This window comes from Colletes gigas, unplaced genomic scaffold (genome assembly GCF_013123115.1).
Source record: "Colletes gigas isolate AHSC1104 unplaced genomic scaffold, ASM1312311v1 Colletes_gigas_Sc00023, whole genome shotgun sequence".
NCBI lineage: Eukaryota > Metazoa > Arthropoda > Insecta > Hymenoptera > Colletidae > Colletes > Colletes gigas.
In genome coordinates this window covers 855,302-871,894 of record NW_025106652.1, presented here as the reverse complement: position 1 = coordinate 871,894, position 16,593 = coordinate 855,302, and the positions used below count along the sequence as shown (strand labels likewise).

The following is a 16,593-nucleotide window of genomic DNA, read 5'->3' as shown; positions in this document are numbered from 1 at the left end:
GCCCCACTTACACGCATAATCTCTGGCGAAGAACGCCACGAGTCGCTCGTCGAAATTACAATTTCAATCGATAGCCAATTAACGTCACAATTTTGTAAATTTTTCCGGGTCGAGAAAATTCCTTTTTCAAAAACACTTAAAAAAATTCCGCTCTATTAAGTCTATTTCTTTGTAAAAACGAAATTATTCTTTACAAGTTGAAATATTCATTGAACAAGCCGTGTAAATACACAAGATATTTTCAGCTAAAAAATAAGGCATTCTTGTAGAATAATTTCAAAAGCTCGAAGACGCTGTACCGACTATGGCAGTTTAAAATTCTTTTGTCTCGCGACTATGGAATATTTACAATCTTGAACCAAGTGGGTCTCCGCGATCGTAAACGGCATGCCATTGAATTTTATTTCTCTGCTCCGAGTGACACGCATTTCTAGCTAATAATATGAATGACCCGGTCTACGAAGAAGCATCAACGTATGAAACGACGCGACATTCAACGTGCTAATCGCTGGCATTATTAACGATGTTGATTTATTTTCAACAGCTGCGATCAATTATACGCGCGCATATTTACCTACGGTGCCTCGTCGCGTATGAAACGATTCTACAGGGCGTTACAGAAACTGTTTGTAGACTTTGGGAACGCAGCGAGAAAATGTAAAAGAGATTCTTGTGGACGACGAGCGACATCGCGGCGTCGATCGCGAGCCATTAAGCCTTCCGACGAAGCCTGCGACGGACGACAAAGTCCAAAGACAACATCTTGGTAGAAAATATGTTCGCTTTTTCTCGTTTTTTAATCAAAATACCAAATCCTTTTCTCTGTTCGCGTCTTATGTTCTCTTCGTTTTAGTGTGTGCACGCGCTGTCACACGATGATCGAACGCTCGAATGCTTTAGCTACGGTTAGATCTCTCTATCGATAGTATCGACTCTCGTTATATGATATATTTATATAGGTGATATGTACGAAATGGAAGATTCACGTTTCAGCGTTTCGTTGGTCGCGAGACGGGGGAGACAAACTGTTTCCTTCGCTCCCTTTAAGCTCGTTCGGTTTCTTTACTTTGGTATCGTTTTTCTTTTTTTCTTTTTTTAAATATCCCATAGTCACCGAGTTTCGAAGGATCAAGCACGAGTCAAACTTCTAATCGGATTTAGAGTTTCGCGGTTCGGAAATCACGGAAACTTTATTCTAGTATCGTTTCCTGTTCTGCTTAAAGTTACGGCGAAGTTTGAACCCCGGAAACTTTGGATTCCTGTTCTCCTAGGAGAGATTGGGTTCGCAATTTTTAAATCCCTCGAAAGTCGGCTTGGAATAGGCTGCGTTAGGTCGGGCGTTAGGCCAAACGTCTGATTAGGTCTCTGTTAGGCCCGCTTAGGCCTCGAATTCCATCGAAGTTTCCCTCGAGGCGACAGTCTGGGTTTCAAAATGAAAACTTAATATTTTTTTCTAATCAATACGTAGTTTTGGGAAGTTTATTAAAATTATACCGAGTAAAATAACAACGATATCACGAGTATTAAATTATTTCTCAAGTATTTCTACGTGCAAACGTTGAATAAAAAATTATGTCCGTCAAAATGGCGACTCTCGAAGTACCCCAGACTGCCCCTTAATCGTCGAACAGTTTAATCTCTCTCGTCGCGCGAGAAACGATCGCCGATCACTCTCACGGCGCATCTTCTTGCGGTCCAGAAATCGCCAGACTTACGGTAGGTCTATCTTAATCTGTACTCTGTCTAAATGTCACTGTGCGGACCTACGTCACGGAGCAAAATTACACGGGTGCCTTAATTGTCTTAGATCTACGTCAACTTGCTTGACGGCACACGTAAGTTAGATATACAGCTGTATGTATATTTATATTTATATGTATATAGATTCCATATAATATGTATATGTATATTTACATCGCTTAATGGTACATTCCTTAAGTGTCTATTTTGTTTTGTAACGTGTTCACGATTAATTCACGAGGTGCCATTTTCTTTTTTCCATTTTTTTTTCTTTTTAATCCTCCACGACCTCTGGCAGCCGTGCAACGGAACTGAAATAAAATCTTTCGCGCCCTTTCACCCCCTCTGTTAATCCGCGTCGCTGCCATTCGTCGCCGGAAATGGATCGAAAAAAAAGAAATTTTCCCTTTTCATCATCCGGTTAAGCGAGCGTTTTCCAATTTTCGCCCAAAGGAGGTGCGTGTTATTTTCATCGCGATCGCGTGTAAAAGTCTGAAAGCAGAAGAAGTGGCGTCAAACAGCGTTACCTTCGTCCGAGACGATCGAAATCGTTGAATATTTCTCGCTAATTATTTTCGTGGGGGTTGTTCGAATTTGACCTGGACTCCTTTCCCCCCAATGGACTCTAAGAATCGTTTGTCGTCGCCTTTGATTTTTTTCTACCTAAAAACGACAGATTACTCCCGACCGGTATTACGTTATATTCATATTTTTTTGTTGTTTCCACTTTTTTTTGTTCCTTTTAAATATTTTCTAGTAATTTAATTTATCTACTTTTAAAGATTTACTTCACCGACGGTATTGTCATGTTAACTGTGCCCATCTCGAAAGTCCAGATCAAAAGTATTCTTTTTTTTCCTCGCATTATCGTCCCTGGTCCTCGCGTTGAAAATCGGATTTCCCCGGGTGAAACGATCGTCTGTAGATCCTCAGCGAGCGCCGAATCCATCGCTATATCTCCGTGTCGATTAACGGACGAATCGTCGAAGTTTATTATCCGGTTCGCTCTCGATGGCGGTTCGGGGGCTCTGAAATAATTCACGAGGGCGTCCGACGATTCTGCACGCGTTTCGAGTATCGAGGATTTCGGACAGTTTTCGAGATAATCTTTTTCAAAGATCTCTTTCTCTCTTCTGTCCGTTCGGGGGAACAAGCGACTCGACGGATTCACGGTTTTTATCAAACGATTCCAGTTAAAATGTTGACTCTAGTTCCTCTACGAGCACGAATTAAAAGAAATTTTATAAGGGTGATTTCCGGGTTGGCTTTTACATTTTATATCCAACGAACGTTATTTACAATTTGTCGACTATTACGATCCACGCAACGAAATTTGCCAGATCGAACGTACCAAAAGGAATTTTCGACGACGCGAATATTTCCGTCCGGGCGTCGAGGACGGACCACCCATTTCCGGCGGAGTTCACGAGACGGTGAATTTATTTACAACGATTTCGAGAGCCGAAAGGACAGCGGGGAAGCGAGTTTGTCCAATTTCGTGGGTCGGGGGCGAGTCGTAGCATGAATTCCACGGCTAACTGACACGATCCGTCGTCTTGCCTCTTCCATTTTCGTCTCGACGAGCAAGTGGCACTCTCCCCTGTTCGACGACGCCGTCTCGAGCCACGGGAACGCAAGTCTGCACTTAACCCGCTGAATTTTCGAGAGACCAGCCCCTGTGAATCCTTAAGCCACTTTCGAGCAGTTACTGTTCACCGGGATGGCCATTTTTGCCCCGCGAAGGGCGTCGTTTCCCTCGAATCTGGCCTCCGAAGTAGCCTAGGGAATCTTCTGGCAGATTATATTCCGACAGGTTTGTTTTATGGACCGGATGAATCGACGATTATTCTCAAGCAACTGTTTCTAAACTTTGACAAGAGATCGGAGGAAATGATAGAGAATTTAAGATTATCTTGGAGCAAGGATGTCCAATTAAATTGGGCTTCTTGGAATCTTCTTATATTATATTTGAACATTTTGTTTCGTGATTTGACAGGTGATGATTCTGAAGCAACGACAGTTTGTAAATTGCCACAGAGAGATTAACTATGATAAAAGTAGACCGAGCAATTATATTAGAATTCTTGGAATTCTCTTACATTATATTCGAACATTCTGTTTCATGATTTGATAGGTGATGATACTAAACCAACGACAGTTTGTAAATTGCCACGGAGAGATTGTTGATGATAATAGAGAATAGAGGATTCAAGTTTATCTTGGTGCAATTGAATAAGACTTCTTGGAGCCCTCTTAGATTACATTCGAACATTCTATTTCATGATTTGACAGGTGATGATTCCAAACCAACGACAATTTGTAAACTGTCACAGAGGTACTGCCTATGATCAAAGTGGACAATAGAGGATTTCAGATTATCGGTTGCTTCAGTTCAATGTACCATTGCCCCAACAATCTAAGCTCGAACGGTTTAAACCGATAGACGTTAGGAGGAAATTACTCAGCTGACGGTTGAATGAATCGAATGCTTCTGGACTAACCACTTTAATATACCACGCAATTGGCGAAGTATTTTGGGGCCAGTAATTTTCCTTGGAACAATTAGAATACGATATCGTCTAACTAAATTGAGCTTCCCTGGCATGACAGATACTATTGTTTTAGCTCGAGCAACTATTCGGGCTGATATCCACTGTGACAGGTGTAAGGAGACTATAGTTGTCGCGTCCTGGCCGGTAGAGCCAGTTCGTGGGCATCGATTAATCCACCAGGCGTTCGCGAGTTTCGAATATGTAATCTGGGCAAGCTAGTGAATCGGTAATCCGTGGATCTGATTCGATTCTCGATCCAGTCAAATCATTTTTAACGAAAGAATTCTACGGTAGTCTCGAAGGCTGACTCCTAAGACCGACTTTTCCCAAGAATTTTCTTTCCCCTCGCAGTTTCGACGCCACTCTATTTCCTTAAACTTTTGTACGAATCCAAAGTGTCCCGAATCCGGGCCAGATCGACCAGCAGCGTCTCCAGACGCGTCGAAGTTGGCCGATTCCGGTTGGAAACTTGGCGTCGTACGTTTTAAACTCGACAATCTTGGTTCCCGTGGCTCGCGGTCGAACTCGAAACAGAACCACGCGGCGTACGATCGCTCGACGGCCAAAATTACCACGAACCTTCGGAACAGGAAGCCAAAGCCATTCGCGTTCGATCCCGCGGACCACGTTCTTATGTAAAACCGAGCACTTGTTGCGTTTCGCTAATGAAACTTTTGTCATGTGGCCATCGATCGCACGAACAGGTGGTTAATAGCCGGTATCAACTGTTTACGCTCCGATTCGAACGTACGATTTTCCCTCGCCGCCGTTTCGATCACAAACGTCGCCAGATTCTCTATTATCCGTTCGAAATCGTACGTTCGTTCGAACTCCTCGATAACCTGGATCTCGAACATTCGATCTGGCACCAACGATCGCGTCCAAACGCCTATTAGTTTTCGTTTTCACGGGGGAAGGAGGGGGGCGTGTCTAGTCGATTCGTTTCTATCCGGGTCGCCCGGTTTCTGGCGCGAGAGGGTAAAATCCAGTGTAACGATTGTCGTGTTTCGCTGGGAAATCGATATAGACCGTTTTCCGTCAGCAGGACGTCCACCGTCGAGTCGCCCAGCCCGAGACGTTCGTGCGACGCGTAACTCGTTAAGCTGTCCCCCTGTTTTCTTTTGACCTCCCCAACCGATAGACACCATCGTTCGATCAATCTTTTAACCCTCGTACACCCCCACCGTGGCGAATACTAGCCGAGACTTCGGTCTAATAAATCTGTCTCGCCGTTAACGATGAACAGGGGACACCCTGTTACCATTCCACGGAAAAAGGAGCCGACGGCGACAACCCCCGCGTTTAATCCCTCGTTAAATTCTCGTCTGGTCCGTATCCGGGAATCGAGATCCTGTCCCTTTTCGTTTCGGTGAAAAGTACACGTTCGACGGTGTCGGAGAGGATCCATCGATCCGCGCAACGATTAACGGAGGGGCGTTAACCGCTCGACGAGAGATCTTCGGACCGTGAAACGAAATCGCCGATAACCGCGCGGCTGTGTCGATCCGGAGGGCTCGATCGATACGGGTCCCGTTTCCCTCTCACGGTTTAAATTACTCTTGACAACACCAGGATCGACGACAGCGCCGTGATCGCCAGGGAGTTTCGTAGATCCTTCGTTCCCGCCGACACGCTCGACGCTATCGCATTGTTGCAGGCCTCTGGCGCTGGATCTAGAACACACCGAGGAATATAGATCGCCGGGGGCGCTAGAAATCTTGACGGAGGGCCGCGCCAGCTATGCCCGCATTTATTTTACTTTGTAAATTGGCCACGAAAGTCACGTTAACTATTTTTATAGATCAAACGGGGGGGACCATTGTTACCGAAATAGAGAAAAGTTGTGGGACAATTGGTTTTCCCCATTGAAAGCATAGGAATTTTATATATTTCGTTTTTTATTAATAAATTCTATTACAATAATACCTGTGGTTGTGTTTATTAAAAATCAAAAACAAATTTTTAAGAAAAATCGACGGGGTTAAGCCTAAATTTTTCGGTGAACAGAAATTTTTTCAAATCATTCTAAAAAAATTTCTTTTATTTGCGAGGGTCAATTGTAATAATTTTTGGTGAATAGACATACCCCCCAAAATCCTATGTACTTTCGAGAAAAAAATTCGAGTAGGTGAAGAAATTTTTCGTCAAAATTAAAAAATTTCAAATTGTTCTGAAAAAATTGTTTTCGATTGCATGGGTTAATTACAATTTTTTTGGTGAATAGATATACCCCCGAAGTCCAACGCACTTTTGAGAAAAATATTCCTTACTAAAAGTATAATGTCTGACCATAAATGAATGATTCCCCTAAAGTTTCATGCGTAAAACAACGCGTATTTTAGCAAAGAATATTTAGAAATTCCAAGAATATTGGAAAAGCTTTTCCTTAAACCCGTGAAGTGAAATAAACTCCATAAAAATGGCCCAATCCTTCGATTTTTTCACTTCATATGTAGGTATAGTCTAATTATCCGACATATTTGATCTTCCAGCATTGCCTCAGCCCCAAATATGCTGTATAATCGTAATTTTACTGTAGGAAGAGAACGTAAAACAATTACCTGCCTTTCAAACACAGGATATTTATCATAATCTATATAGGAAAATAACCTAAAACGAACGCGTAGCTATCGAGAAAAGAAAAATAAAATGCAAGGAGGTCGAAGTAATCGGAAAGAAGGGCGAGAAAATGAGTCGTGAAGTCTGGAAGTCTCCTGATGAGTAAAAAATAAATAGCCACGTAGAAGATGAGAGGTTTGAAATATTAGCAAGGGGTTGCAGAGTCTCGCAGACGTAGCAGTAATGGCGGAAGGTTCATCCGAGCAGCGCGTCGAGGTGGACTTTTCAAAGGTGGGGGGATGAGAGATGTGATCAAGTTTACGACCATTGTACAGGGACTCGGAGAATTTTGGACGTGTACACAAGAAGCAAGACGGGACGAAAGATAAGGACCGTGCACAACGTCGCAATAATAAGAGGGAGATTACTAGAGACTGCAGATAAGAGAAGCTTCTGAGGAATGGAGGATGACGAGACGCATATAGAACACGAACTCTGGAGCGATACAGATTCGCCTGGTGTTCGAAAATCCGGGAACAGTTTCTGTCTATTTTTCAACTATTTTCGCGAAACAAATGCCAACCTATTGTCTGAGATAGAAGAATGGACCGATTGACACGGTCTCTGTTTTTACGCCAAATGATACGTAAGACAAAGTTGAGAGTTGAGAGAAAAAGAGGCGAACGAATGAATTTTCGAATTCTCAAAAAAATAGGTTTCAAAACATTTGGTCAACTTTGACGCGACTGAGCTGACGAGTACAACGAAAAATCGAAAGAAAAATGGTAAATGGAGGAACAAAGTTTTCCGTTTCGCGGACGTCCTTTGTAATCTCTGCCGGCGACGCGGTTGGAATTCGCGGAAAATTGCGTCGCGCAGGTAAGAAGGGAGGAAAAACGCCACGATCTCTCGAAGGATAACGAGTTTCCGGTCCGGCGGTCTTCCGCCTTTTGTAATTTCCAGCGGGCCGAGTTCGCGGGTAATCGAGCTTCCTTCCAACAGCCGTAGCGTTGCTTGTTTTTCGAAACGGCCGGAGAAATGTTTGCCCCGGGCCGTGCAAGTTTGGTCCTGGACCGACGTCAGATCCACGGAAAATAACAAGGCATGTGCATATTGTCGAGTTAACGAAGAGAGAAGTTTGAGTTTAAGGGAGCTGCCACGCTGGCCTAGCTTCTAGCCTCGTTATAATCACCGTCGATCGTTTTCTCGGGGTTAACAGGTTACTGGCGGTTCGTCATTAGGACCGACGATCGTCTAAAATTTTGATTTTAGGGGTCCTCGAATCGAAGCAAGAAATGAGGCCTGTTTTTACGAATCTCAAGCTTAACGTGTTTTGATATATTTTTATGTGTAAACATTCGTATAAATCGAAAACGTAATTCGAGATCTTAAAACGAATTAATTCAAATTCCGTGAATTGTTTTATACAGCAGATATAATTAATAAAGCCTCCTCATATCGTTCTTTTATCGAACCAGAGCAAAATGGCGAGCCCCGGATAATTGTGAAATAATCTATGCAACGAGGCGAGATTTAATGAGCAACGTGCAAAAGCGTCGAGCAAACATCTTAAATGGTTTTCGCGTAATAAAATTCCAAAGACCGCTCTAGTTTCTCCCCGGCGTCTTGGCTAGAATGCCCTTTTAAGTACCAAAGATCGATGGGGCGCGTCGACTCACGCGATCTTGATTTACGTCAAAGTTTCCGGCGCTCTGAACACGGTTTTTCGCCGCTACGGGAAGTTGTTATTGTTAAAAGAAGCCCAGCACGGCAATTTAGATCCGATTAAAGGGAAATTAAATGTCCTGTTAATTAACGCCAGGAAATTGGTGGGTGGCTGGTACATTCTAACGACTCGGCTAATTTCAGGTTCACGGACGAAAGCGAAACCCGTGAATCAAGAACGTTGATCCGGAATTCTACGTGTTACAGAGGCTCTTGGAACATCGACTCTTCGTTTTTTCCAGCTAATAAAATATTACTTAAGCTACCTGATTTAAAAAAAATGTTTTCTGCGATCGCATCAACGCGAGTCGAAGAGATTTTTGCCAGTGATTAATAAATGGTGAAAGAAATCGATATAAAAGAATTATTTTTTGTAAAATGAGAAATGAAATCCCAATTGACGTGTCTAATAATTTTCCTCCTTGAACGTTGGAGGTTTCTCGTTGGATGATGATCGATGGAGGTCTTCTACTACTTTCGACAGTAGATTCGATCGCGTTGTGGTCAGACAACAGGTTCCATAGGACCCGCGAACGAATTTGTAAAGAAGACAGGTCCGTTGTATTTGGTTTTCCAATATTAATCTCGGGATTGCGAGTGGCCGGAGCCCTCTGCGGTCGAGCTATTTCCCATGGATCAATCTCCGGGGCCGATCGGTTATCGAAAGTAGCGGGGGTGTCGTAAAAATTGCATTTGCAGACGTCTCGGCCATTTCCTAGGCCACTCGCGGTCGTCAATCCGACTTTCAACCTTCATCAAGACGTGGACTTCCCTTTGGAAATTTCATGACTTTTTTAGAGGACATAATATTTCAAAGAATTCTAAATATTAAATATACACACGAACAAAGTTTGAATCTTTGGGAAAATTGCGTTTTCGAACGCGCTACAAATGGCAATTTTATGTACTTTCGCGCCAGATGCCGGAAAAGCTTAAAGCTTGTGTTTTATATGAAAAATAGAGATCCCTATGGAAAAAGTGAGTTCTGTTCTGTTAAATGTCCGCCTCGTTAATTCTGGGTGTCATAGTTTGAATTTCAGTGCCCATTTTTTTCAAGATAAACTTTTCCGTACACGGAACCTGTACATTTTTCATGAAATGTCACGATTTACAAGTACATATACGAAACTGGTTCCAATTTTTGTCAGCGTGAAAAATTCGAAAAAATTGAATTACCGAAAGGGAATGCGAACGAAGGGAATGTTTTACGTGATCGAACAATAGATTTAATCCGAAACGATTGCGTACAAACAAGAGCAGAGAATTATGCGGGGGAATACAAAACGAGTCCACGCGTGCTGGAATGCGTGACGTCGAAACAACAGCTGTCGGGATAATGGAACGCGGAGAGCTGGCATGGAAAATCTGCCCGGATATGGATAGTAAGGGCTTGAATTATTTATCGATGCAGCGTCTCGAAAATACGACAATTTCAGAACGGGACATCGAACTCTGAGAAATCTGAAAAATGGGCAAATAAAATTTCTTATCGAAGATCAGCGATTGGAGAAAAGCTAATTACCTTATTTAACCCCTTGCCATACAATAACGAGTCTGATACGTCACAAGTTCTTGATGTCAAGTTTCACAAATATGAGTCTACTCACTCGTCATCAAGTCTTATGAATTAATATCAACAGATTTTTACATTCACAAGGTAGTCGTAAAACAAATCTATTCTTTTTCGTGACCATTTTTTGTACGAATTTAAACCAAATTTAATAGTATACGTTTGAAAAATTATTTGGTATTAAACCGTACGTTAAGGGGTTAAAATGTTACTCGATATATTGGTTTTATCGTAGATTCGATAATGTTGGGAAACGTTTACGAGGAATAAATAATGAGAAAGGTGAAACGTGACCAAGTTGAAGGAAGGTTCTGAAGGGAATAGGGAGAGAATTTGAGCGAAAGGGGGAAGGGAATGAAAAATGCATCAAAGAAGATAGCAACAAGCCACGAGAAATGAACACGAAAAGGGTAAAAGTAGCAGGAATAATTAACGCAGGAAAGAAGTAGCGCATTGGTGGTTCTATGAAAGAGCCGTCTCCATAACCAACTAACAAGAAAACGAGAGAGAGGAATTGCGGGACGAGTAAAACGCGTTGAATTAGCGTCCGTACGTACCTAGTATTCCGTGCAGCCTTGGCAGAAACTCGTTCCAGAAGGCACACGACGTAGTGCGCGGACCTTTGCCCAGGCCCGTCCTCTCGGCGTTGAAAATAAAATACTGTGGCTGATCCCTCGAATACGGTGGCCAGTCGGACGTCGGCTTCCTGGAAAAATAATTCACGAGATAACGGGAAACGTCAGACAAGGAGTCGCTACGGCTCCCTAGGAGCAGACAATGGAAAACGTGTCGAGAAACAGATTGGATGCAAGAAAGCTACGGATATAGATAACACCTCTCCTTGGTTTCCCTTCGAAAACATCACGGTTCTTTTCTTTGTTTAAAAACGTCCAACCTAATCGAAATCCTTGGAACGATAAAAATTTATTTAACTATTTTCGCACTTCGTTGGGAATTTAATAGTCATCTAAAATTAGTAATATTCTCGATTTCAAAGTTTCAAGGGATGGACAAAAATTTTCAGCATCGATCTCAATTTTTTATTTGCCTCCGGCTGTAGAAATACATATTTAACCAACCGGTTACTTCGATTTTTGAAATTCAATAGATTTGATAGAAACTTTGATCTTTGAAATTTAATAGAGTCATCTAAAATTAGTAACTCGATTTCAAAGTTTCAAGGGATGGACAAAAATTTTCAGCATCGATCTCAATTTTTTATTTGCCTCTGGCTGTAGAAATATTTAGCCAACCGGTTTCTTCGATTTTTGAAATTCAATAGGTTTGATAGAAATTTTGATCTTTGAAATTTAATAGAGTCATCTAAAATTAGTAACTGGATTTCAAAGTTTCAAGAGATGGATAAAAATTTTCAGTACATTTTCTAAAAACGAGAAAGAAACTCAAGAGGTACGAACAAGGATGTTGATTTTTCTGTAAATGTCGTTGCTGGATATCCTGTCGTAGATCGCCGGGGGAAAAAATTGTTTTGTCGATAATTAATTTAAGTTGCACGGAACGCGTCGCGAGCAGCGTCAGTTAACCAGCCTCGTTTAAAGTTGTTAACAACCCGCGTCGGATAACAAATTAAACCGGCCGCTCGACCGGTGTTATTAATTATTTAACGCGCGACTGTCTTTCGCGATTCACGCAAAGTGCCTGTCAAACACTCGCCGGACTAATTTCCATTCGTCGATCAGTCATCGAGAGGTCATCGGGAGGCCGATCCCGTTTTATTAATTAGCCTGCTCCGAAAAAGGTCGTCGTCCTGTCTCGCGAGCTTTTCGTCCAACGAAAATTAAATTAGAGTTAAAATCGTGAAAATGAGCGCAGTTTTCCATCGTTTGTTTTCGTTATGATTTTTGTATGTTCTCAATTTATTCCCAACTTTTGGGGTTCCCTTTTTTTAACAAATGATTGTTTTCATTTGGCTCAGAGATTCGCAAGATTTACAAAATTTTCAAGCGATTAAATTTGGAAGATGGCACTTTCACAATTTTATAAATTTTTCTTTTTTCGAGGACTCTGATTTATTCTAGCGTATTTTATAATTTTTATTGACAAGAGCATTCACCATTATGTACTACTATATTTGTTACTTAGAATATTACTGCCACAACGTCGGTGAGTCTTTGCTTCTTACAAGCAAGTGAAACAGGGCTTAAAATGTAGGGCACGATAAATTGAAACCCCCAGAGCATTAATTGTCCATTATCGGCTATTTTTGTAAAAAAATAGTGTTTGAAAATTAAAATTTACCCTACAATTTTACTAGAAAATTATTTTCTTTGAAAAGAAACTATTTGAAAGAACATGATCCATGCTTTCATAACGATTGAAGGTCAGGATAATTAACGTCCATCCTTGAATGCCTTTAAATAATTAACGAACGTCCTACTGGTGGACGGAACCACCCGAATAGGTCGCTAACTGTGTCGGGAAAGAAATTGTAGCTGACTGATAGATGATATCCGTCCAACGTTTGACATATCGAGTTGTTTGTATCGACGTCAATAAATAATTCCTCGCTTTCCGTGTAACCCGAATTGTAAACCCACGCGAATTACCAGCCGTGATGTTAATGTTTAATCGACGTAGCCAACTGCACCTTTGCTCGGAATTAATCCGTCGGTTGACATCTTGCTGGAAACCGACGACGCCGACGGACGCAACATTCTATTTTTCTGTTTTTTGTCCCCCCACTCTCTCCCCGGAATTATTAATTGTCTCCGGATATAAACATCTGTGCCACTTTCGAGATTAAACGTCACTGCCGCGGGTATCACCCGGTGTATTTTTAGCCAGATTGGAGAAATTTTGGGTTCTCCATATCGAGGACGCCCCGGAGCAAGTACAGCTGTGCACAAAAGTTTTAAATGGCTACCTTTTCTTGGTAAATCGGTCGAAATTGTTACGAGATGGCCTTGAAGAAAACAATCTGTCCTCGAGTTAAGCGGGATATTCCAAACCAAAGTCAAATTTTCTACGAGATTTCATTTTAAAATGGATACTATATAATTGACAATTTATCGTGGTATTCTATTCTAAATTAAATCGAAATTCATCGTGGCCTATTTAGATTTAGGGATTATTATGCGAGTAATGGAATAAGAAATGCGAAATTTCAATTCCTCGCGGAGTTAATTCCCTTCCAGCGTCTCAGTCCGTAAAATCGATCGAAACGCGTACAACGTATTATAAATATCGTCCGATCGATAATTTCATTTCGTTAAGAGGCGAATTCGATCCGTCCTAATATTCTGCGCGCTTGTTTTCGATGGTAATCTCTTTCCCCCTAGCAACTTCTTCGGTCCCAAGGTCGCGAATCGACTCGAAGGGATAAAAGGTTTCAAGGTAAACTCGAATGGACGAGGAAACTTACCCCGAATAGGCAAAGTTGGAGAAGTACCGTATCATCCGGAGGGACAGGTCGCGTTCCTTGTCGGTGTACTGCAAGGACGTATTTAATGGATGCCCAAACACGTACTCCACCTCGTCACCGTGTATCACGCCCATCCACTCGCCCCACAGGTTGGTGCTCGTCCTCTGAAACACATCGGTTATGTTTGCGTTAAACGTTCGTTCGAATATATTCTCCGGCTGTCGTCGTGCATCACCTCCATTTGCTGACCCCATACATTGACTTTCATCCCACCCAACCTGCCCTTTGACGTAGCATTGCGTCGCTGGGAACCCCAACGAGTCTGACTCGTTCTGAGTTCTTTGTACTCTCTAATAACATGCATTCCTTAAGGTTCTTTTTGAAATTGAAATCCCCTTTCGATTCGTTGTATCGAACGTAGTTATTAAGAAAATTTATTTTAAATAGAAACGTGTATTTTTGTAATTCCTTCGATATCAAAGTGAGAGACTTTAATAATAATTAAAAATTACTCGGTTCGTCCACGTAAATTTCGAAGGGCCAATTTTAAAGGGAGTTTACAAGTACAGGGCGCCCTGTAGCATGTAGGATGCACTACAGAAACGAATCCTACACGAGAAGACAATAAACAAAGATCATATAAACATGTACCCTATTTGACCTCATTTTCAAGTTATAGTAAATTTCTTCTTGAAAACATTGTACTTATTTACCTTCACAATAGGCGTTCAAAGTGACCTCCTTGCATCTAAACATAAGTCTGAAGACGTCCTACAATCGGCTATCTTACCCTCTCTATTTGCCAAGGAATTTTTTATAAGAATAAACCCATACTCATGGTTCATATCTGCTATTTATTGACTAGACAAAGTTTCCATTTTCATACATGATGCATTTCAATAATCTGACACATAGTACTCTAACGTTCATAGGAATAAGTATTTACAAAATTAAAATATGAGATTGAACGTGAAATACTGGGTCCTGTTCATAAATAGTTGAGTGAAATCAGTCCATCACAGAATTATTCCAACACAGAACTCGTTATAACTTGAAAATGTAGTCAAATATAGAACACACGTTTATATGAACTTTTGTTTTTGTTTTCTTGTGTAGAATCTATCTCTGAAGTGATAGATTCGTCATATTTTTTACTATGTTTATTTTCATTACATAATCCTGCAAATATTTGTAAAAGATTTTTTTACACAGACTCTTCTAGACTACTTTCCAACGCAACGTCGACGCAATAAACAATTATTCCAATAAAAATTTGCTTTGTTCGAGTAGTGTAATATTGTTCTGAACGTTCGAGATCGACGATGCTGTAAACGATACTATATTTGTGCCTGAAAAAAAAATGGAATTTCTGCTGACCTACTTAACCGGATGGCTGAACCGGGTGCAGGAGACAGAGTAACGACTGGGTCAGGTTCAAGGAAGCGAGCGCAATACTTATTATAACTCGAGGCACGCTCGTGGCGCACCAAGGCGCCTACCGGAAGCTGAAATTATTCAAATATGATGGCTGCGCCGAAGAATGCAGTCTTTAGAGGATCAGCGAAGCGTCAGCGACCCATAGAGTCCAAGAGCCATTCAGCTTCGGGACATGCTACCCGTTATGGTTATCGTCGCGAACCAGTTTCTCTCTGTTCCCCCGAGCTGGGAAAATTGCTGCTCGAAACAGCCTGAAATTGATGTCCTCGCGACTCTACTTGCTCGTCGATGCACGATCCCGATATCTTCTTTTCTTTTTCCCCAGGAAATATTTGCTTGTGCAGTATTTTGTACAATAAATTGCATAAAACAGAGGCAATCATAAAAAAGTTGCTCAGTTTCTTATTTTTCAGTAGTATAGTTTGAGGTTCATGTAAAGGACAATTTTTTTTTGAGATAGTGAAACTATGTATATCTAACGCGTGTGATTAATTAATTATAAAATAGGCTCAATTTAAAGACTGAAACCACCAATTCCAGAGGTTGACTACTCGTCCCGCGACGCTCGGGAAATTCGATCGCCGCGATTACAATTTTCCATCAAGCACGCGCGTATCCGTTACGCACCAATCGTGCCCTCCCCCCAATTAATTTCCAATCTCTCGCAGGCTGCAAACGCCGGTCGTGTCCTGGAATTCATCGAGTTCTGAAAAACTGAGCTACCCTCTAGCTCGAATCTAACCGATCCTCTCAATCGGACCTAACCGACGCGAGGGAGCAATTATCGACTCTCCGATCCGATCGAAATTCACTTTGAACAGTAATTTAAAAATAATCGTTTCAAATAATTTTAATCGATCTCTCATAAATATTCTATTTCAATCTAAGTTCTTCCTTCGGTGTATTAACAATAAATTGAAATGCTTATTCGAGGAAATAATTGTTAACAAAATTTTTGTTTGTTTCTCAAATACCGTTCAAAGCATCGAATATATCGTCCCCTCAATTGCAATCTTCCTTTTACGCTCCTCCGAGCGATATTATATTTTACAAAGTGAATCAATCGTGTTACAGGAGGGTCGATCGTGCGACAAACCACAAAACGTTGAATCGAAGAAACACACGCGTTATCGTTTCTGGGCTTTCGATCCTTCGCATTTTTCCGTCCGCGCTAAAAAGACCAGAGTTTTTTGCGCCCTTGTAATGGCTGGTTCGCTATTTGCCGTGAACGAGATATACTCGATAAGGGTGGACAAATACTGCAGCAGAAATGCGACGTTATTTAAATCCCGGTATTTGCCGTGCGAGCGCAAACTTCCTGTGTTTACAGATGTCCAGGGACGATGTATGACTGTGTTACTTGGCTGATTTTTTTATAATCGGGAGGGAGGGGGGGGGGGGTGGAAGCAATGGCGAATCGAGCCCGATGCGAACGAAGAAAAAAAACAAACACGCGATAAACTGGGGGGAGAGAAGTTGTTTTTTCCCACCCGTATCACGGTTTCCCCGTTAAAGAAAATCTCAGTTCTCCCAGCGACCGACGCTTAACGGCAACAGACAGAGAATTTCCACTCCCGTTTCCATTTCGCGCTCGATATGAAATAAATCGTCGTTCGAATTGGCCGGGA

General features: G+C 41.7%; 1 protein-coding gene across 1 annotated transcript in view; it reads right to left on the bottom strand.

Moving 5' to 3' along the window:
- Window positions 1-5,478: 5,478 nt before the first annotated feature.
- The window catches only part of LOC122401260 (acetylcholinesterase-like), a 129,462-nt gene continuing 118,347 nt past the window's right edge, over window positions 5,479-16,593 (bottom strand). Inside the window, exons 4-6 of the mRNA XM_043403289.1 lie at window positions 13,529-13,692; window positions 10,704-10,852; window positions 5,479-5,965 (exon numbers count right to left, since the gene is read on the bottom strand). Of these exons, the coding sequence (XP_043259224.1) occupies window positions 5,841-5,965; window positions 10,704-10,852; window positions 13,529-13,692 (438 nt within the window). The 3' untranslated portion in view covers window positions 5,479-5,840. The remainder of the gene's footprint in view (window positions 5,966-10,703; window positions 10,853-13,528; window positions 13,693-16,593) is intronic.